This window comes from Cervus elaphus, chromosome 2 (genome assembly GCF_910594005.1).
Source record: "Cervus elaphus chromosome 2, mCerEla1.1, whole genome shotgun sequence".
In the NCBI taxonomy this organism is placed as follows: Eukaryota; Metazoa; Chordata; class Mammalia; order Artiodactyla; family Cervidae; genus Cervus; species Cervus elaphus.
In genome coordinates, this window is record NC_057816.1 from 31,913,818 (window position 1) to 31,937,468 (window position 23,651).

Below are 23,651 nucleotides of genomic sequence, written 5' to 3' on the forward strand. Positions count from 1 at the left end.
TCCTGGGCTAGGCTCTGCAATGCACGGATGACTCAGGCAAGGCCCCTGTCCTAGGGGGCGGGGAGGCGGGGACAGAGGAGACAGCTGTTTACCAAAGTTTAATACTGTGGTAAATGTTAGGCCAGAAGTAAATGAAAAAAAGGCATATATGAAAATAAAGCCAAAAATGAAGAAAGCCTTCTGATGTGAAGTTTGAAAGCCAAGGTTTCAGTACATTAAAATCATATTGTAATTGATACTTTGGAATGTTTAGTCATCAACCAATTTTATTAAGTACATTGTATACCAGGCAATGCTATAGTTCCAAAGAAACATCAATAAAAAGTCTTACGTTCATCAAGTTTCTATTCTAGTGTGCCAAATAAATAAGTGAGCAAATACCTATTGTAAATAGAATCTGTTTAAAGAAAAATAAAGCTATTTTATTTATAAAATAAATTTATATTTATAAATGTATAAATATAAATTTATATATTTATAAAAAATAAAAAAATAAAATAAAAAAAATTTTTTAAAGCTATTTATAAAAATAAAGCTGTTTAAAGAAAAATAAAGATAAGAAAAAGAGTGATGAGGCTACTTCAGATATGTGGAAAGGGAAAATTTCTTTGTGCAGTAACATGAGCAGAGCCCTGAAGCAACACTTCAGTAACAATGAAAGGACCCATGCCTTGAAACTCAGGTTCTAGACAGGCTGTTCCACTAACTAAACCTGAATCTTGCCAGTTCTCTCGGCCTCAGATTCCCTCACTATAAAATGATGGAACTGGACTATGCCTTCTAATGGCCCCTACTGGCATGGATAGCCTTGGTTCTATTAAATACCAAGTGACCTTTCGAAAACCTTACAAGAGACTAATAGAATTATTAATAGTTATCAGCATTGCCTTATTTTTCATTTTTCCCCCTCTTGAAAATAAAAGTTACGAGTATTGGCTTTGGTGTCCAATAGCCTTGACTTTGACCTGTGGCTTCCAATGCCATTCACTGGTTGGGCATTTATTTAATTTCTCAGTGTTTCACTGTTCTCATGTCAGATAGGGATAATATTAGTACCTGAAGTCATCACAGGTGTTAAGTGGGGTAATTCACAGAGTCTTAGCACTCTGCCTGGCATGTACTAAGGACTCAATAAACTGAAACCATTGTCATTATCTTTCTCCTAAGGGGGCTGCTGTGTAAAGCTAACTGGTTTTATCTTATGGTTCTTAATATAGCAGCTTATTATTTCATAGATTCCTAGGATGTTGGTGCCCAAAGGAATTATCTACTCTTTTCACTCACTCATTTATTCAGTAATTCTCCTTCATACTCATTTACTCAAAGTCTTTAACTAATATTCTTATGACCAATTATTGCTGGATAATAGGGGTATAGGAATGAGTAAGTCATAATTCCTGCCCTCAGGAGTTACCTGAGAGAGAAATAAACAAGACAATGATACAGTGTGTTAACATTATAATAGTTATAACATCCAGTGGTGGCACAAACGGGGACTAACTTACCCTACCAGAATAGGAGGAAGATTAGGGGAGACATCACTAAGAATGTAACACAGGTCTTAAAGAACAAGTGGTTCATTTATTCACCAAATATTTGGGAACTTTTCAACAGACATTAACTAGGTATGCTATTGATCATGGCCATAGCTGAATAAAACTGCTCCACCCCCACCCTTGTTGAAGACACGGCCCGGAAAGTTCATTTTTGCTCCACATGATCCTGTCACCTGACTGGCCACACTGGGCATCCGACTTAAGGACAGCCAATCAACTTAAGATGTGGCTTGGCAAGAAAACATGAGCTGAGATGATTGCCATGGAAAGTGATCTTTCCAAGTTTACCCAGCAAGAAAGTGGCAAAGGCAGGATTAGAACCCAACGCTGTGTCTTGATCTCTTTGTACCACCTTAGGAGACCCATAGGAGATAGATTCTCACAGACCTAATACCCAGCCGAGAGTCTGAGAAGGTCATGCTCAGTGCCCTTTCCACAACCAACTGTGTGTCAGATGACAGGGTCTTTCTAGACCCCAGTTCCCTCAGCTCGGAAAGCCAGATACATATAACGAGAAACTTTTATGTCTGATAAAAATTCAGACTATTTTTCTGGGTGATGAGATAAAAGAATTTATTTTTTTGTCAAATGTAAGATAAGACAGCTCCAGTAGGTGTTGAATTAGGTGTAGGTGTAATTAGGTGTTCCTAAGTGAGTTGTCTCTACATTAAACATAACTTAGTACAAACTTCTTAAGAGACAGAAGTACCTGGCAGTGAAGTTATTAAACTTTGTATCAAACCTGCAATAGCCCCTACTTCTGAATCTCTTCTGCATGGTCAGTGCTGGAAATTCAAAGAACTGGGAGAGAAGCTCTTTTTCCATGACACTATACTGAGTCCCATGTCTTAGTCACACGCCCTTTGATTCAATCTGTAAGTTGCGTGCACAGTCCTCGCTCTGCCCACACTTAATTTCTCCTACCTTGAGCGGTTCCTGAGAAAAGTCTTGTCACGTGCTAGGTGTGTACCTTCTCCTCAATTCTGTTTGCTAAGGTCAATTATGTCAAAGACAAACATACAGTCCTTTCACAAGTCCGACTCTCAGGGCTGGCTTTTGCAGGCATGTCATGGTACTGTCAACCTTGCTCTGGACTCATGGACTCATTCATTCTTTCCTTGCTTGGTATGTGCCAGGCGCTACGCTGGGGATACAACACATTCTTACTGCCCAGCTCTTCACACACTGGTTGGGAGAAACAGACATATAAACAGAGTGATGATGCAGAAGTTGCACACTGTCACAAATCTACCTGGAGACAGGTTTTGTTGGTCTCAGAGTAATCTGAACATTTACTTGACTTACCAAAACTTTTTACATGGATATATATTTTTTTTAACATGAAAATGCAGGTTACTGGCTTTTCTGGAGGAATTAGAAAATCTGACCAGGCCCATACCTATGAACAACTGAACAGCTGAGTGGAGCTGAACAGCCTTCGTCAGACAGAGAATCTGCTGATTCTTCAGTCTATCATTTTCCTACAGCCACTGACCCACTCCTTTTTTAAAATTGCATGAGTATTATTCTTTTTCATGACTTTGAAAACGAGGCATTTATTAGCTTTACAAAGCCACTTACCTTTTTTTTTCCCCCTGCCTACCTGCTTCAGGGGTTGGCATTTGTGAACCTGCAATAAACACAATGGTTGAAGAATGTATAGAAGGCTGTGGGAACATAAAGGCAATGCATCAAGCTCACAGGAGACACAGACAGGTTCCAGAATAAGGCTCACTCCTGAAGAATGAAAAGAAAGGGACCACAGGAGACAATCTGAAGAGCACACTCCAAGGTCCAGGTGTGAGGCAAGAGACTGCGTGGTGACAATCAGGAATAACTACAGATAATCCTCTACAGCGGGAGAACTACAGAGAATGTTGGGGACACGGAGTATGAGGCTGGAGAGGACAGCAGGGGATGAAGATTCTTCAAGGACTGATTAGACTTCATCCTGGAGCCAAGAAGTGACCCACTTAAGGAGGTTTAAGCAGGTGAATGAATGTGATCAGATCTGGATTTTGGAAAGATTACTCTGGCACCTGTGTGAAGAGTGGGCTGAAGGGGAAAAGATTTGAGGCAAGCAGTTCGTTAGGAAACTAATCTCACACTTCTAGAGTGATGATGTAGGCTGCATCAAGACAGACACATTGAGTAAAGAGGACTGAAACATTTAAAGCAGCAGAATCTCAAGGACGTGATGGCTAGTTTTATACGAAGTGTAAGGATAGAGTCCAGTGTGACAGTTTCCAGCTTTGACCAGGTACATGGTTGGCCACTGAAAATGCAGAACAGACCCCTGTAGAGGCCTGATTTCCAGACTTGCTTCTACTAACTCAGTCTCTCTGGTTGCACGGTCACTTATAAATGAGGGTGCCACACTAGAGCCATCTCTATGCCCCCTTCCCAGGTCTTTGTCAGAAAGATCAAGATTCTCATAATTCACAGAGAAGTCGGAGAAAGAAGAACTTAAAAGGCTGAGCTCTACCCCTTATGTGATAACTTGAATTCCTTTAGGACACACATGTCAGGAGCTTGTTCAACCTCAGACTGAACACATTCAGCATGGAAAATTCCTGATCTCCTAAGATAACCCATTCAACTCTTAACAGTTTTTAAAAACTCATCCTGCTACTAAGGCAAAATTTGCCCCTTTGTGTCTCTTTACCTTTGATGTGAAAAGTACTATTTCGGGTCTTAAGACCTAGGATCAAATTCTGCCCTCGCCCCTTAGGAGAAAGACATGACTCAAACTCTCAGTTTCCCCACCTATAAAATGGGGAATAACTGAGAAAGATTTGTATAAAAGGAGTAGTGTACCTGAAAAGGATTCAGCATATTTTTCCCTTGGAAGGCTTTCTATAGCTATGGCATGGAAGGCTCAGTTAGCAGAAACGGTTCTTGATGTTTTCACTCGTGCTTCAACTCAGTAATCATCATTAGGTGCTTGTGTCGGGGCCATGGGATGACTCAGCCTGGCTTTAAGCTTTACTTCATCTCCAAGGCAGGCAATTTTCTTTAGGACTTCCTGTTGACACTGATGGCACGTCACTGAGATGTACTAAGTAAGTGAGCACACAAGAAAAGTAAATGCCACTGAGGTGATCTTCTTTTGGTCTCTCCATAGCAGTTATGACCTCCAGGAGCCAGACCACCCAGGTTCTAATCCCAGCTCTGTCATTTACCAGCTCTGCGACCTCGGCCAACGAGGCAGCTCCAACACTGTAGCCATCAGAGACGGAGCTGAAAGTGCTGTTTCTTAGAGTGGATCTCTCTTTCCCATAATCCTGGCTTCTTTAAATTATCTCAACTTCAACTGCTTTAATAATAATAATAGCACCTACTATTAGGTTTATTATAATAGCACCTACTTCATACTGTAGTTTTGAGGATTAAATGAATTAATTCATTAAAGGGTTTGCAACACTGCTGGGCATACATTAGGTGTGTTAAACTAAAAGTCAAATGTGCTTTGAATTCAAATTCCAGCTCTGGCTCTCAGTAACTGTATGCTCTTGTTATTTTTATTAGCTTTCCAAGCACCAAATATGATCGAGACTGGCCAGAGATTAAGATTCTGCCAAGCATTATTTAATTAAACCCATTCAACAACCCATAAAGTATAATTATCTCTATTTTACAGATAAGAAAATTAAGGCACAAGAGAGATTTGTAGGTTCTTTTCCATATACCTCTCCTGATGTGGTATAGCTCAGACCTTTGGACTCATTTTGGATCTGAATGAATACAGGTGTTATTACAGTATTCCTACCAATGACCTAACCTGTCAGACGCACTTGGCTGTTACAAGGATTAAATGACAGGTAAAGAACACATCACAGGCCCTCACATGGTTCACAGCCTTTACTGTCCTTACACCCCAGCTGCATCTTTAACTCACATGCAGCTCCAACACTGGAGTCATCAGAGAAGTACTGGAAAATGACTGTGCTTCTTACACTAGATCCCTCTTTCCTATAATGCTAGTTCCTTTTCTAAAATACGGCCCATCTCTCATATTTTGGTCCTAAGGATAATGGCAGGCAAGATCAAAAATTTTCCTGAAGAATGAATGTCCATTCAGTTCTTGGCCAGCCATTGCCTGAGTTAAGGAAGGAGACTCTCGGCAAGATGATGAAGTCTGGGGCCATTCAGGAACTGTCGATAGTAAAAAAGCAAAGCTGTGAAAGCTGCTTTGGAGTTGGCTCTGACAAACAGACTATTGCTTTAAGAAATAAGATTATGGCTCCAATAACCGGTTCTTTGGAAGTGGCTAGAAAATTGGATCTTTTTGTTTCACACCTGAAGAATGCAGACATGTAGTATAAATGTTGAACCTATAGCCACACAGATTCCCTGAAGGACCAGGGACTAGAGCAGCTTGGTGTCTCAACTTTATTGGGGGCAGGGCTGTGGAGGTTGGGGGTGGAGGACAAGATAGCCTTGAAGGTTTCTGTGTTCTTAATTAATGCAAAATAATTTATCCAATGCTTGATACAGATGAGACTGCATGGGTCACATGTTCCTCCTTATGCCTATATACTATTTCCAGGTGAAATGCTCCAGGCTTCTGGCTCACTCTGATCCCAAGAAGGGCCTTCTAGGCCACGGCTGTAAAGACTGCTTGTGATTCAGCGTCTTGCAGGTTTGGGCATTATGTAAACTTTTACAGACTTGCTGAAGGGGATGGTGCCCTCGATGCTGGTTTCCACCTGGGGTGACATCTCACCACCTTCAATCCAGGGGGATTTTGGAATGCGTGAACTGGAGTTGTAGGCCAGCAGCAGCCTCACTTCCACCTGGCAGGGTTCTAGAAAAAAAGACAAAAATCCTCAATGATGGGGCAACGACCAGGAATTGGGATGAAATGTCAAGTAAGAGCAAGATCAAAGATGGAGACAGCAGGGTTTCTTTTTTTTTTTTTTGCAGCAGGGTTTCAAGAACATTTTTCACCTGTCTGCATCCCTCCCTTCCCCCACCTGCAAAACAAAAACAATTTTCCGTGAGGCTCTTCCTAAGCTACAGATGTGCTGCTGCATCTCTGCCACCGCCACCTCCTCCTCAGGTCTGTTGGGCTCCCTGCAGCTCAGAGCCATGGCTGCTGAGATACTCAGAAAGCAAGTGAAAAACCCTCTTGCACAGAGGCCTTCCAGCCTCAAAGACAGAGGGACACGAGGTATGTGCATGTGGCCAGTTCTTGTGCCCAGATAACCACGCTCTTTCTGGGCAGCTGATCTCAGACCTGAGGGCTGCGTGCAGAGTGCACTCTGCTGCATCAGCGGAGAAGAAGCCATTCATCTGGAAACAGTTCGGACAGAAAACACTCATTACTGAATAGGAACACATTTCAGGGACCTAAAATCATGTCACTGAACCTTCCATTCTTTCATGACATGACATTATAACAATGATCTGGTGTCTGCACCTGGCAGGCCCAGCAAAAATAAATAAGACCGCCCTTAAGTTGCTGTTTGGCTGAGGAGACAGAGACAGTTGTGCAGAGCACAGTGCACACTCGAGTCTGTAAGAAGTACTGAGGAAGGAGCCCAGGAAGGCTTTGCAATGGAACACCTACTCTGTGCCAAGCACATAACTCCAGGAGATCTCACCCTGCCACACCATGGAAGAAAGAGCGTCACGATCCCAAAAAAGTCCCAAGGTTCTGAGAGGTTCTAAGTGACTGCCCAAATCCACACTAATGACAGAATTTGAGCTCAGTTCATAAACTGAAACACTAATCTTTCTATTAACCATGTGGCTTCAATAAAGAAGAGGGAAAGGATTTCAGAAAGACCTAATGGCAGGTGCAGAGGACAAGAACACCGCTAGCTTGGGTGTCATCCTCGATCTTGTGTGACTGGGTAACCTCCTTACTTCATGAAAGGTGCAAGTTTCAAAGATGAGCCCAAGGGTAAGGGGTTTAAAGGGCAGCAACAAGGGCTGATGGAACAGAAAATGAACAAGGGCAGAGGTCCCAGGACTTCTCAATGCCTCCCCAGACATGTTCCTTGTTATTTCCAGACTTCTCCCTAGGGATCAAAATAGAGACGAGATCACTGTCTTCCAGGAAGGGAGGGCTGGCAGCCAGCCAGAGCAACCCAGCCAAGCCCAGACAGCAACTTCAGCAGGACCATTTACCACGGGCCCTTTCACCAGCCTTCATGTCCCTGTAATGAAACCAGCACTGCTCTCTGGTCCGAGGCTCCAGTATCAGCTCTCCCAACAGGCTCTTCTCTTTTGTCCTAGATGGCTACTGCCAACCCTTGAACCACAACCCAGCCCTGGCTCTCACAGCACTTTCAGGAGCCAAACGCTGGTAAGGTCAGACAACTGAACCCTACCTGGTCATTAAGCCTTCCCTCACCAGCACATGTGAAGAGTGGCAATTCAAGCCACTGCCATTAGAGGAAGGGAGCAGAGAGAAAAAACAAACAAAAGATCGTCTGGGGCCAATCATGCAACCTGTTTATCATCCTTGGAAGAGTATGTCTTTATGAGGTATATATTACCACTCCACAGTCTTAAAGGAAAATGAGACAGACAGGTTAAATAACTTTCTCAGGATCACAGCAAGTAAGGCAGAATTTGGAAACTTGTCTATGTGACTCCAGGCCTGGCAGCATCCTATCTCCCAAAAGACAGGCCCTAGGTAGGGAGCTGAGGGACTAGATGGAGGAGCCCCTTCCCAACACCAGGCCTCATCTCCTGGGTTAGGAAGAAGAAAGTGCTGGCACATTCAGAATGAGAACACATTTCACTTTAGTATCCCAGGCCAGATGGGAGGATGGTATAGTGAAAAAACAAGGCACTTAGGAAATCTGCATGCAGGCCTCCAAGCCACTATCAATCGGCTACGTGGGGCTCCACTTATGCACCTACAAAATTAAGAGCAGAATACTAACTCCCACCACAGAGTTATCTAAGAATTAAATGAATTTTTATTGCAAACTTGAAACCCTACATTCCGTTTTCATTATTTGTTGAGCATTTACTACATGTCAGGGACTAGGGACATAAGATATAGAGGTACTGGGAACACAAAGGTAAAAGTGGTGAGCAAGTTTCCTGTTCTCAAGCAGCCCACATTCTAATTGGAGATAAAGTCAATAAATGAATGAGGAAACATCTGACATGAGTAAGTGCTGAGCAGAGAATTAAAACAGATTTTTAATTATGACTAGGTAGCAGCCTCTCAAAGGAGGTAACCCTGAGTGAATTATAATTTTTCAGGCTCAGGACAGCCCAAATTGTATGCCTGGTTCATGCAGTGAGCTGCTGTATGACCAGGGACAAGTCAATACACCCCTTAAAACCTTTCAAGCTCTTCTGAGCTGTAATATGCTGTCTTGCCTCCCTCAGCCTTGGTCCCTGCAAAACAGTGCTGTCCCACAGCATTTCTTTCCCCATATCTAGGATCCCTTCACCAAAAGAGATCAGAATAAGGAACTCTAACTTCCTGTAGACTTGCACTGTGGCAAACAGTGCAGAACATTCCAACAGCAAGGATATGGAGCGAGGGACGTTCAGGGAGGCAGATCCTGGGAAAAGCTTCCTGGCTGGAAGCTCCCTCAACTGTGACAGGCCCACTGGACCTCCAAAAGGGCTGCTCCCACATTCAATAGCACTGTTTCCTCTTTGTGAAAACTTTATAAAGTCATCTACACCCACCTAACACCCTTAATTGGGGGAACCACTAATAATGGCAATAAATAATTATGCATGTATTCAAAAATACAGTGAAAGAAAATTCCAGAAGGCATTCATCTATTTCTAAAATAAACCAAATTTGCTGGTATTGAACACCATCTCCAGTAACAACCATACTTCTGAATCATCTTCAACAATTTAGGCGACACCACCGAGACCAATTCTCTCCCACATTTTAGGTTCTGCAGACTGAGTCTCTTTCCAAAGTTTCCAAAGCGCCTTACAGATTGTGGAAATTGAATGTCATTGCATTTGTATTCTCTCATTTTATCCTTTACAAATTAAAGAAAAATACCTATGTAGCTTCCATGTTATTTTCTCAGATTAACAAGTTTCTACTCAGATGCTGTAGGGCGAAGTATGAATAGATCATCTTTGCACTACCCCACAAACCAGCCCATGTGGGAAGGAAAGGCACTAACAGTTGTCACTGTACCTCTTCTGGGGGAATGAAATGAACTGTTCATATAACAAAAAGAGTGATTTTAAATTATTGGTAAAAAAAAACATAAAACTGCTTAATTTCCAGAAAGACTAGTCCTCGGAATTAAGTAGTAGATTAAGAATTGTCATCTTAATTTAGAAGGTGAGGAGACAAGATTCAGAAGGGAGAGTAGCCTGTCCAAGGTTTTGCAGCAAGTCAATTACAAAGTTACGATAAGAAAATAGTCTCCAAATGTCTAGCCCACAGTTCTTTCCATGAGACTCCATTCTATCGTAATCTTTTGAAAAAATTTTGTGCTGTGTATAATCAAAGCAATGCAGCAAATTAGTCTAAATATGCCCAGCTTGAGCTTGTAAGCGCCTTAGGAAATCAAGTTCAACCCTCAGCAGGCCTGGTTCAATCACGTATTTTTCAAACTATAAAAAACAAATGCCTTGCCCCCCACGGACTCCTTACCTGTCCAAGCAGTGTGGGAGAGGAACACCTGAGTGATGAGCCGGTGCCGCCCTGGGCCAGGATTCCGAAAGTCTGCCGGCTTAGGGTGGATCATCTGAGCCTGGCCATCTGGATATAAGACCTAAGAGGTGACAGACATGAGAAAAAGAGCCAGAAGAGCCATGAGCTTTTAACAAAATCGCTGGTGACACCTGCTGTGAACCCCAAAACAGGAGGAAAAGATGACACCATCCTTCATAAGAAACTGCTCCTTGTGGGGAGGACAATACTGTCAAAATCTCTCTACCCTCCCCCTAGTACAAGCCAGTGTGTGATAAATCTTTCCCGAATTTATGGTGAATGAGTGAAAGAAATAAGGTGCCTCTATGAAGTACATGGATAAGTTAAAATATTAATCCTGACGTGAAGAGCCTTTGCAGGCACTCCCTGCTTCTTCTGGCTCTGAGTCATATCATGGCCCACCATCCATCATCAACTATCAAGTATTAAGAATAATTCTGGAACCTTGCTGGTGGTCCAGCAGTTAAGAATCCACCTGCCTATGCAGGGGACATGGGTGCAATCCTTGGTCCAGGAAGATCCCACAGGTTGTGGCGCAAACTAAACCTGTGCACCACAACTAATGAAGCCGGTGTTCTGCAACAAGAGAAGCCATCACAACGAGAAACCCATGCACCACAGCCAGAAAGTAGCCCCTGCTTGCTGCAACTAGAGAAAGCCTGCCCACAGCAACAAAGACCCAGCATAGCCAAAATTAAGTACATACATACATATTTTTAAAAAGAACAATTCTGTAACGTTTCACTAGATCATAAGCAGCCAGAAAGCTGTTTATCTCTTTCTACAGAGATAGTGCTTCATGAGGGGTCTGCTCAAATCACGGGCCAGTTCTTCAAGTCTCACAAGCTGCCAAAGAGCTCTCCTCAACACCGAGGGGAGCTTCACAGTTATCTGTGTAGAGGGCCTATCACACTGCACAGTGCACAAGTGAGCTGAAGGAGCAAATGAAGCACATCCTAGAAACACACAGGACCTGGGCTTTGGGAATGTACTGATGGGGTCAAGTAGGGACTGCACAAGTCTCTCAACTATGAAACTCTGGGGAGGCATGTCTCAGCCCACTTGCCCCATAATCTCATCTGTCCAGAAGTGTTGGGGCATGGCAGCTGAGCTGGACAACGCTTTCTTACTGTCAGAGCTGTCCAGCGACTGAGCAGTGACTTCCCCATCTTCCAACCTATGATGGCATTCAAACAGTTTGGCCATGCATGTAGTAAAGCTACTCTGAAGGTGATTTTTCAGTAGAGTCTAGCAGATGAACCTTAAACAATCTACCTGTGATCTCATTTATGCACAACTGGTCAGTGAACTTTTTCCAGGAACAATGTGAAACAATGGTTCTCAACCCTGGCTGCACATTAGAATCACCTATGGGCTCTTTTTTTTTCCTTTTTAATTGGAACCTATGAGCTCTTAAATAAAAAATACTGGTACTCATGAGTTCTACTCAAGATTCTGACTTAAACTGGAAGCCTGTGCATCAGTATTTTTTTTAACACATTCTGAGTAATTCGAATGTGGAGCCAGGGTGACGCTAACGTTGGGAGTGAGAAATAAAACACTGCCTGCCATTTCAGTAAGCAAAGGATTTTGAGCCATCAGGGACAGCAGCCACCCTCCACCCGTGAGCCCTTGGAGAACACAGGGCAGAAACAAGGAATGCCCACCACCTAGCAGTCATCGGACTGCAGTCACACCCATGGTACAGCTTGAGGAAACTCAGGATGAGAAAACAGGATACTGGCCCCAGATAGCTGAGGTGCATATCAAAGGAATGATTTCAGCGAGTCCAGATTCTTCCATCTTCCCAGATACAGAAAAGCGCTAAACTCCTTGAGATATCTAGTTTTCTTTTACGAACAGTAATCTTTCATTGTGACTACCTGGTGTTGCTGCAAAAATTCCTGTATAACCTAGTTTCCCCCACTTCCTCTTCAGAACAGTTTTCTCAGCATTAATTTGAGATGCTATCTCCCAGGCTTGAAGCCCTAAGAACACCCGCTTAAAAAAAAAAAACCTAACTCTCCAATTCTAGGCTGTGCATTATTTTTTCAGTCAACAGAACAAAACAAAAAAAGCTGGCAGCACAACTTCACAGGCAGCTCAGAATTAGTTCTCTGTAGGTCTCATAATTTATAAGAATTCCGGATGGAAAGTCAGAAGATATTTTTCCTCTACTGTTACCGTAGGCAAATATTACCATCTCCAGGGCCTGATTCATCCTTACTCTCTTCCAGGAAGCTGACCCTGCCTGCTCCAAGCTACTTTTCTGTACTTACTGCCAGTGTTTATTCATATTCCCTCTGCCTGGAATACCTCTATCCTTTGCTCTTAATCATCCTTTCAGACCTAATCCATGCCACAGTATCTCCACAAGGTCTTTCTTTTCTTCAGCCACAAATTAAGGGTTTCTCCCATAGCATTCCTTATCTGAATAACTTATATATACATATATACACAGATATGTATATATGTATATACATATATATGTTGCAGGGAAGAAGCCAATTCTGACTCCATGTCAGAAACTGTTTCTTTGACTTGCTTTTATTATTATAATTATACTCAGTAGCTTGCCTGGAGGACCCTGGCCTTCTGCTTGACTGTAAACTAAAGTGCTTTTGTTCAGCTCATGGAGAGATACTTTGTCCTTGTCCACCTGTGAATAGGAGAGAATAACACACCCTTCTGAAGGCTGGCCATTCCATTGGAGATGTTTTGCAAGACTGGAGACCCTTTCACTTTACTTCCCCACTGCATCTCCCTCTCTATTATGCCTTTTAACTTTAGTTCCTCATTGCTTCTTTCTCTCTAATTTTTGAAAGAACCTGGCATCCAGACCTCAATAAGATGGTTATCTTGAGGCACTAGCCTGCTACCTTCTTGGTCCGCCAGCTCCCTGATTAAAGTCTCTTCTTTGCCTCAAAACCTTGTCTCTCAGATTCACTGGCCTGTCCTGCAGCAAGCAGAGCTGTTAGGGGAAGCACACTGACTGAAACCGCCCACCCTGGCCAGGCACCATAGTAACCATTTGCATGAGCTGTTTTAGGACAGGAGGTCCTGGTAAGGAACATGGAACTAATAAGTCACCACCAACCGGAAGAGCTGGGGAAAGATCAAAAGGAGACACCACATGTCCGACCACCTCCCAGAATCCTCCATGGCATCCATCACGGCTGAACAAGGCGGGCACCACTAGGAAGGACTCTGAGTCAGAATGACTAGCTAAAGAATCCGGAAACTAATCCCATCACCAAAAACCTGAGACTGCAAGTCACATGCAGAGCTGTTCTCCTGGGTTCCCTGACCCTCCTGCTCTCCACCCGGGCGCCCTTTCCCAACAAAATCTCTTGTTTTGTCAGCGCATGTGTCTCCTCAGACAATTCATTTCCAAGTGCTAGACAAAAGCCCAGTCTTGGGCACTGGAAGGGGTCCCACTCCTTGCAACAGAGCGAGCTTGGACTCAGTAACATATGTATTTTTTAAGTATACTGATGAATTTTTTATAGAAGCCAAAAATTGAAAATAACCCTGTAGGAAAGGAAAAATAATTTCCTCTCTACCCTTCTAGGTTCTTGTCTGAGACCCTTCTATAATAAAGGCGGATTAACAGGAGAAAAACAGAAGCTTAATAACAAATGCATACATATATATATATATATATATAAACATATATATATAAATACATCTTTATATATAAAGAAGAGACCTAAGAAAACTGAGTCACTCCTTAAAACTGCCCAAGCCATCACCTTAAATACCATTTTCAGCAAAAAACAAAAGAAAGATGCTGAAGAGAAAGAGAGCCTGTTACATGAGGCCATCAAATAAAACACAATGAACAAGGGTAAGGTTGTCAGGCAAATTTAAGTTGGCATACTCTCCACTGATATGAGCTTCTAGAGATTAGCCTTCCAGATACTAAGAGGGAGACAACTTACAAATGGCGATTTCCCTTACAAACGTAAATTCTCCTCTCAAAAAGGGCAATTCTGTTTCCAGAGATTCACCTGTGTCTACAGACTCTCAAAAATAATCACTACAAAGAATCTTTGGGCCCAAAAGACTTATTTTGGGGTAGTATATTCTGTCCACCTTCATTCCCACCTTTGAAACTTCTAAGGAACTTCACAATCTAGAAACTGAGTCTGTTAAGTCAGTCCATTATCTTACTGAATCAGTCTTAGTCTTGAGAACAGGTCATTTTAAAAGTTGTGTCTCATTTCAGGAGGCTATGTTGCAAGTGGCTCCCAAAACTAGATCTATGTTGTGGGAGCAATCTGGTATTTAAAAAGAAACCAAAATATTCTTAATTCATCCTGCACCTGTCTGAACTGATGGCTGTTTTACAACTGCCTGTCCACTTGTCTGTCTCTCACTGAAACTAAACATCCTGAGGGCAGGAATTCTAATTCACTTGCCGAGCACTTAGCATGTGCAACAGAGTAAACATTACTGCATGGATGGAAAAAAGGAAAGGAAGGAGAAAGGAGGGAAGGAAGAAAGGAGGGAAATGGCAAATGGGTAGGACTCCTTTGGGGCTCAACTACGGAATGTTATAAACTGATTAGTGTCTATACTGAATCTCTCCCATCTCTCTAGTACATCTATCTAACTTGGGAAAAATACTCCCTCGGACAGCTTTTTCCCCACCCATAAATTTTATTCACCAAGCTGACCTAACCACAGCCTGCATGAATTTGCTTATTACAATTTACTTATAGTCCTAAAAATAACAAGTCTTAACTTCACATTGTAAGAACAGAAGGGGCCCTGCCATTTAATGAACCCATAGTGGGGACCAAGGACTTTTCACATTAATACATCACTTCATTTCAACGTTACCATTCCTACTTAGTCAGTTGTAGAACCTGACTGAGATGCAGAGTTTAATGTAACTTGCTCCAAACCATATTCAGCAGTAGAGCTGGGAACTGTGCCCACATTCTTGTCCATAAAAGCATCTCTTCCCTCTCCCCAGCTTCTGTCCCTCAGGCAGAGATTACAGGGGGTGCTAAAGGAGAAGTTTCAACACCAAGTCAGTTCTCCATGGGAACCAAACCTGACAGACCTGGACCTTCACAGTGTTCTGAGGATCCTGCACGTGTTCCAGGGTTGCATCAACATCCAGGGCCACCACCAACCCAGATGTAAACCTCAAAGGGTTGTCTGACTCGCCTGCTGGCTCAATAATGGTGGCGGAGGCTTTGTGGATCTGTAAACAAGAAGAAAATACGATTCTAAAGCCAGGTCACCCCTGGGCAACGAAACACGATCTCCTTATCTAGTGGATGGACATATGTTAGTAAAACAGAAGCAAGGCCTGAACTCAGCTGCTCCACTAAGGCAAAGAAGATCCCCAAGGTGAGCAGTTTTGATTCTCTGGACAGACCTGCGCTGCAGGGGTCAAGATACCGACATAGACACTGACCTGCTCTGGAAGGGGGAGGTGTAGGAAGGCACTCTGCCGCAGCATGGTCTGCAGAATTTTGACCACTTCTGCAGGTTTGGATGTCATGAGTCGGGGCATGAGGTCAAGAAGTTTGTCCACAAAGCTGTCCTGCAGGTGGGGCAAATCAGCGATGAAACACCTGAAGGAGCAAACAGAAGCAACTAGGAATTCATTCACCACAGGCTGACTCCTGAACTTCTACCAGGCCCTGAGGTAGGAAAAGTGATGAACTGGAGGAGTTCATGGCTCCTGAGGAAAGCCACGCACCTATATAATTAAGCTGCAGTGACAAAGTCATCATAATAGCCGTGTTTATTAAAATGTGCCAGGCAACCTCTTGAGTGTTTTATACCATCTTATTTAATGTAGCAATCCTGTGTATTGTTAGAAATATTATTTTCCTATCATATATTCATTAATTAATATAAAAAATATGTTTAGGCCCTATCAGGTGGTAGGTACTATTCTAGACACTGGGAACATAAACACCGAGCCAAAGAGAAGAAAAAGTCTGTTTTAATGCAGCTTATAACCACTGATAAGAATACTGAGACTCAGAGAGGATAATGCTGTACTGAGGCTTAAAAAAGTTAGGTAACTTACTCCCAGCTCTGAATGATTCCATGGTACTTTGCTTTGTAAAAGGAGATAGTTAAAAAATATTTCACTGAGGGGGTGACATCAATACTGAGACTCAGAGGCTGAATTAAGGAAGAATGTACAGCTCTTAACACATTCTCCTCTGTGGCAAATCAGAGCTGTCATCTTTCCAAAAATCTCTTCAATCCAACTGTGCATAAACAGACTCTCCACCTTAAAGAATCTAAAGCTATGTTTAACTAAATCAGTTTGCTGTACGCCAGAAATTTATACAACATTGTAAACCAACTATACTTCAATTAAAAATAAAAATCTAAAACCAAAAGTAAGGCAGGGACTTCATAGAGATTTGAAGTCAGGATCTGAAGAGTCAAGCTAGACTGTATTATTTACTAGAGAACAGGGCTTCCCTGATAGCTCAGCTGGTGAAGAAGAGTCTGCCTGCAACACAGGAGACGTGGGTTTGATCCCTGGGTTGGGAAGATACCCTGAAGAAGGGCATGGCAACCCACTCCAGTATTCCTGCCTGGAGAATCCCCATGGACAGAGAAGCCCAGCGGACTACAGTCCATGGGATCACAAAGAGTCAGACACGCTGCTGCTGCTGCTGCTGCTGCTGCTAAGTTGCTTCCGTCGTGTCCAACTCTGTGTGACCCCATAGACGGCAGCCCACCAGGCTCCACCATCCCTGGGATTCTCCAGGCAAGACACTGGAGTGGGTTGTCATTTCCTTCTCCAATGCAAAAAGTGAAAGTGAAGTCGCTCAGTCGAGTCCAACTATTCGTGACCCCATGGACTGCAGCCTACCAGGCTCCTCCGTCCATGGGATTTTCCAGGCAAGAGGACTGGAGTGGGGTGCCATTGCCTTCTCCAGAGTCAGATAGGACTGAGCGACTAAACACAGCACAGCACAGCATAGCCCCTAGTGGTGAGGGCAGTACTGCAACCTAGCCCTGTAGGAAGCTATCATCATCCAAATGAAAAAAGCCTGAAAAGCAAAGAGTCTTTCAAACCTGTAGAGTCAGGTTTGGTAAAGTTCAGGGGGGTAGGAACAAGGAGTGGAAGAATGAAACGTTAGATTTCAAAAGTATTACATTTTAAATTCTTATAAATCCTTCTTCCCAGTATTGAATAGCCAGCATACCACACGTCTGGTCACTACTTTGACTCCTACTGTTTCACCAAGCCTTCCACTCATTGACTGCATCAGTTTTAGCCAATGAACTTCACAAAGAATCCTCAGAAAACGTATCTAGGCTATAAAATAAAAGCTACCTACAGAATCATGGAACAATATTTTGTAGATAAGAGAGAAACACTGCAACTTTCAGAACCACAGTGAAAAAAATAGGCAAGTTGTTACTTTTGAGTTTTTCCACATAATATTTGTCCTTTTCTGGCCCAGCTGAGTGCTGAATCAAAACATTCAATAATTTCTGATGTTTTTATTATTATGCTGTATGTTTAGCTAACTTAGGAAGTTTACATACCAGTAAAGAAAATACAATTATGTCTCAGTATTTGTGGCAGATTGGTTCTAGGACCCCTAGTACATACCAAAATCCATGGATGCTCAAGTCCTTTACATAAAATGGAATAGTACAGTCAGGCCCTCCATATCCATGAATGCAGAAGCCGCTGATACTGACAGCTAACTGCATACAAATTAGGGCACACTGGCTACAAGGGCTAAACCAAGGATTCTGGTTGCGATCACTCCTGTTTCCCTATAAATGCAATTCTCTATATAAGCAAGATTTAATAAGCTAGAAGGTGATCAAACACTTACCTCTGAAAAAAGTCTACTTCCTGTAAAAATTTTTCACACATTCCGAATAAGGGGTCAACTCTGTAGAAGAGAAAAAAACAACAAAACAAACAAATAAAAACCCATGTTATTTGAAATCTGAGAACTGAGTCGTAAAGACCAAAGTCCCAGAAACTGAAACTACATGGAAAGACAATGAGCATATTACACTAAAAATTCTATTTCTCTTAAAGGACTCCTAAAGGACCTGCAGGGAAACATTTGTCAGCAACTCAAGACCCAATTAAAACAGTGCAATGCTCATTAGGCTCCATGAATATTCAAAATCAAAGACTATCACAGGCACACTGGGCACCAGATTGGGTTCAGATAGAGGGCAGGGCAGTGCAATGGCACATTCCTCCGTGCAGCAGCCCAGGCGGCAGCCCACAGAGCTCCCTGGGAGTTCTGACAGCTCAGGTTCAAGGAGATGAGATCTACATCAGGCCAATGTGGAGGCCATTTTCACGGAGAAACCTCATGCCTCATGGGTGCTAATATCTCTTGAAGTAACCCACAATTATACCTTCCAGGGCACCTAAAGGGATATGCTCAGTTGCAAGAACCACTGCACTCAGTGAAGGCCAAAGCTTTGGCGTCTGCAGCAGGCAATCAGAGTTCACTGACAGTTCCTTCTTGTTGTTGCTGTTCAGTCGCTACGTTATGTCTGACTCCTTGGCGAACCCATGTACTGCAGCCACCAGACTCCCCTGTGCATGGAATTCTCCAGGCAAGCACACTGGGATGGGTTGCCACTTCCTTCTCTAGAGGATCTTCCCAATCCAGGGATCAAACCTGAGTCTCCTACACTGGCAGGCGGATTCCTTACCACAGAGCCATCTGAGAAGTCCAATAGTTCCTTCTAGTCTATATGTAATTTTCTTAGAGATCATTTTTACCACAGCAGAGTCATCTAGTAATAGAGATGATGTGATCAGGTTTCCGGGAAACAGACTTGGAAACCAAAGGTCACATTCTCACGCAAAATGGAAAAAGATTTTGTTACTACTTTGCACACAGACATAGACTATATTCTTTCCTCTCTATCTTGGCTTCTTTGGCCTCACAGTACTTTGAAGTTAAATGTATACCTAATTTAGCCCAGGCAACATGCCAGGTCAATGTAACTTACTAATCAAAGAATAGATTTTTCCTTTAATCTTTGTGCATTTTATTTCTTGTAATTTCTGCATGCGGATGTTCCATTTATTTTCATTAATACATCATTAATTGAAGGAATACAGCTCCAGTGAATAAAAAGCAAACACTCGTTCCTTATATAAAAACATGTAAGAGGGACTCCCCTGGTGGTACAGTGGATAAGAACCCACCTGCCCATGCAGGCGACGTGCACAACTACCAAGCCTGTGCTCTATAGACCTCGAGCCACAACTACTGAGGCCCACGTGCTGTGCTGCAACCACTGGGGCCCGGACGCCGCGAGCCTGCGCTCCACGCCACGAGAAGCCACATAACTAGAGAAAGCCCTCGCGCAACAACAAAGGCCCAGTGCAAGTAAAGAAAAGTAAGACTGTGGGACCAAGGTTCTTAATAATCCAGCGTTTTCTGAAACAAGCAGCTCTTCAATAACTATTGGTTGAATGGATATATAAATGATAAATGGCAAATGGAAATGTATTCTAAAAGCAACATTAACCTGAATTATTTTCCTAAAAAGTGTGTAGCACTTGAATCTTTAACTCTGAAAAACTATCAGAAGTGGAACTGAAATTTGCTAGTGAGGTTAACCAACCAAAGACCACCAAGGATGACAGGGCTAGAGAGGACAACTCCAGCTAAGTAGAGGCTGACCTGAAAGCAAGTTAGCCACGTAGTACATTTTTTGGCCTGCCTACATACAACCAGTTTGGAGAATTTCCAAGCAGTAAAATATGAAAAGATTTGAGAACTCGTTCCAAACTCCCAAACAGAGTAGGCAGCCTCACCTACATGGTACATGAAGTAGGCCTCTACCACTAAGAACCCCCCATTTTCAGTGTAAGAGCAAGGCCCACTAGGGAAAACCAAACACTGACCTGTAACTGTTAGGTAAGCCGATACCAATTACCAATTTAAACTGGTCTAAACTTTCACTTATAAGTATAAAAACACAATGAAAAATTACTAGATGTTATAAGGATGATGAGGAGCTGACAAGGAAACCAAGAAGACCTCAATGAGAATATCAAGGCAAGAAAGCACAGAAACCTTTTTTAAAAATTCTAATAAACAATCTCAGTAAGACTGAAGAGACGATTTGAAACGATATTGCAATGATAAAGCAAGAAAAACTGCTACAAAAAAGGTACAGAAATAAACACTAATACTGAAATCAATTCAACAATTGAACGCTAGAAGGAAAAATGATGAAAACCGAAATAGTAAATTAAAAGAGCATGCTGAGGAATTTACTCAGAATATAAAGTAGAAAAAGGAACTGAAATTATGAGAGAAAAGATACAATGTAGGAAAAATAGAGCCAGGTGATACAATATCCAGTATGACACACTGAAGTGGATAGAAGAAGAAGTAATTAAAGAAATGATAGAGGGGAAAAAAACTCTGAGATAAAACAGAGCTAAGACTTCAAAGTCCCACTAAAGGTCAGTAAGAACAAGCAAAGAAAACACAGATATATTCAGAAATTTCTGAATTCTAAAAAGAAAAGTTTGCAGCTTTGAGAAAAATAAGCTAACTACAAAGGAAAGAGAACAAAACAGATATAGTAATATTTAGTTCTGAAAGAACTCCATTCACATATGAGAGCAAAAGAAAGTTTTAGATATGCAAAGTCTCAATGAGTACACTACTTATCTACTTATTCTGAAAAACAATTACTAGTGAATGTGTTCCAGTCAGATACACAGTGAATTAGAACAGGGAATTTTAAAGGGCAACTGTGGGACTTCCCTGGTGGTCCAGTGGCTAAGATTCTGAACTCCCAATGTAGGGGTCCTGGGTTCCAACCCTGGTGAGGGAACTAGATCCTACATGCTAGAATTTAAAGATCCTGCATGCAGCAACCAAGACCAAACAGCCAGATAAATAATTTTTTTTTTAAAGACAATTGTAGTACAAAAACAGCAGTGGTGGGGAAGTTGGAGCTAAATAATTTTGACAATGTACTTATAAAGACTGATGCAGATTTTAAGAAAGAATTCATAAAATAAGACATACATGAAAAACTGTAATTCAACATATTGGACAGCACAAGGAACTATAGCCAATATCTTGTAATAACTTTTAATGAAGTATGATCTGTAAAAATAGTGAATACCTGAAACTAATATTGTAAATCAGCTACAATTTAAAAAAAGGATAATCTGAAACTAAATTCTAAATTATTTAACAATGTGAAACTAGAAAATAAAAGTATACTTAAACTTGTATTTTGATTAAATGTGGTTTTGATAAAGGTGATCATAAATTCTATTTTCTAATGCTAATAAATATAAGGTCAATCAATTTACTAAAAATATAAGAGTAAAAATACTATTTATTCAACTAAAAAGAGCTAACATTTATTAAGTGTTTATTCTTAATGTTTCAGGCAGTATTTTAAGGGCTTTACATATAATAATTCAATAATCCTTACAATAACTTTATGACAGAGATTCAGGTACTAACATTATCCCAGTTTAACTTACAGGAAACAAATTGAGAGACATTCTTAAGTACCTTGCCCAAGGTTACTAAGTTTGCAAATGGTGGAGTTAAGATCTGAATCTAAGCTATGAGGCACCCCAGCCCTCTGAACCATTATTATGTTCTACTGTCTCTAATTTGAAGTTTAAAACTTGAATAGTACAAAACCTCCAAACCCCTGGAAGAAGAGAGAAACAAAACAATCAATCCAGCAAAAATCAAGGAAAAAGAAAAAGGAGCAGGAATGCGTACAAATGGAAAATATAAAATAACACAGCATGAGGGACTTCTCTGGCGGTCCAAAGTGGGGGGCGTGGGTTTCATTCCCGGATTTTACATGCCACAGAGCAGCAGCACAGCCAAAAAAAAAAAAAAATGAGCAAAGACCTAATATATTGGAATCTTATTAACAACATGGCAACGTGAAATATCGTATTGCTGGATGAAGTAAAAATAAGGCACAACAGACAAGTATGTTATGATTCAATCTATATTAAACATACATATTTATAATCTAAATGGATACTTAGGTGTTTTACAAGGGGTAGATTACCAGAGAACAAAATGTTCGCTTAATCTGCAATATTGAAATGTTTATAATAATTCTATATAAACTGAAAAGGAGATCCATTTTCTTTAATAAAAAAGTGTAGATGCTATCACAAGCACTTATATTTTCTCAGCTACAACCGGCACACAGCAGGGATTTAACATTTGCTAAATGAATGTATGGCTATCTCTAAGATTAAGGTACCACCTGACCTTATCAGGTCACCATCAAGATAAGCAAAGAAATAAAACAACACTCAGAATGTTCTTCCTTAAAAAAAAAAAAAGAATGTTCTTCCTAATGTGTTTTTAGGTGTTTACTTAAACACTCATATATTTGTTTCTCTACATGATTTTTAGTCTAACACAACTAGTGGACTGAGCATTAAATGTGTCTTCTGTCTGATAACAAGTTCCCTAAGTACATATTATATATATGAAATCTTTGGTGCCATCACTCTTGTTTTTTTTTGTTCTTTTTCTTTTTTTTTGTTTGGTGCCATCACTCTTAAGATGCACTTTTATGAAACACCAAGAAACAAAAAAAAAACACTTTCAATCAAACTATAGAACATCATCAAAATATCTGATTTCAGAGAAGTTAAATTTTTTAAATGAACATTTCAGGATCAATGAAATATAGCAATATAGCAATTCTCATTCTCAGAAAGTCTAACAGCTACCATTATAATGAACTCTAACTATGTACCAAGTACCATGTTAATGCTTTTACACATTTTACCCCATTCATTCTTCATGGCAGAAGACATTAAGAAGAGCTGGCAAGAATACACAGAAGAACTATACAAAAAAGATGTTCATGACCCACATAATCACGATGGTGTGATCACTCACCTAGAGCCAGACATCCTGGAATGCGAAGTCAAGTGGGCCTTAGGAAGCATCACTATGGACAAAGCCAGTGGAGGTGATGGCATTCCAGTTGAGCTATTTCAAATCCTAAAAGATGATGCTGTGAAAGTGCTGCACTCAATATGTCAGAAAACTTGGAAAACTGAGCGGTGGCCACAGGACTGGAAAAGGTCAGTTTTCATTCCAACCCCAAAGAAAGGCAATGCCAAAGAATACTCAAGCTACCGCACAATTGCACTCATCTCACACAAAAGCAAAGTAATGCTCAAAATTCTCCAAGCCAGGATTCAAAGGTACGTGAACCATGAACTTCCAGATGTTCAAGCTGGATTTATAAAAAGCAAAGGAACCAGAGATCAAATTGCCAACATCCGCTGGATCATTGAAAAAAGTAAGAGAGTTCCAGAAAAACATCTACTTCTGCTTTATTGACTATGCCAAAGCCTTTGACTGTGTGGATCACAATACACTGTAGAAAAGTCTTAAAGAGATGGGAATACCAGA

General features: G+C 41.4%; 1 protein-coding gene across 2 annotated transcripts in view; it reads right to left on the minus strand.

Moving 5' to 3' along the window:
• Positions 1-5,882: 5,882 nt before the first annotated feature.
• The window catches only part of INTS4 (integrator complex subunit 4), a 99,422-nt gene continuing 81,653 nt past the window's right edge, over positions 5,883-23,651 (minus strand). The window contains exons 19-23 of one of the 2 annotated variants that reach the window (XM_043875470.1): positions 18,063-18,122; positions 15,653-15,812; positions 15,284-15,436; positions 10,162-10,282; positions 5,883-6,363 (exon numbers count right to left, since the gene is read on the minus strand). In XM_043875470.1, the coding sequence (XP_043731405.1) occupies positions 6,185-6,363; positions 10,162-10,282; positions 15,284-15,436; positions 15,653-15,812; positions 18,063-18,122 (673 nt within the window). In that variant the 3' untranslated portion in view covers positions 5,883-6,184. The remainder of the gene's footprint in view (positions 6,364-10,161; positions 10,283-15,283; positions 15,437-15,652; positions 15,813-18,062; positions 18,123-23,651) is intronic. The other variant, XM_043875474.1, reaches the window with a different exon arrangement.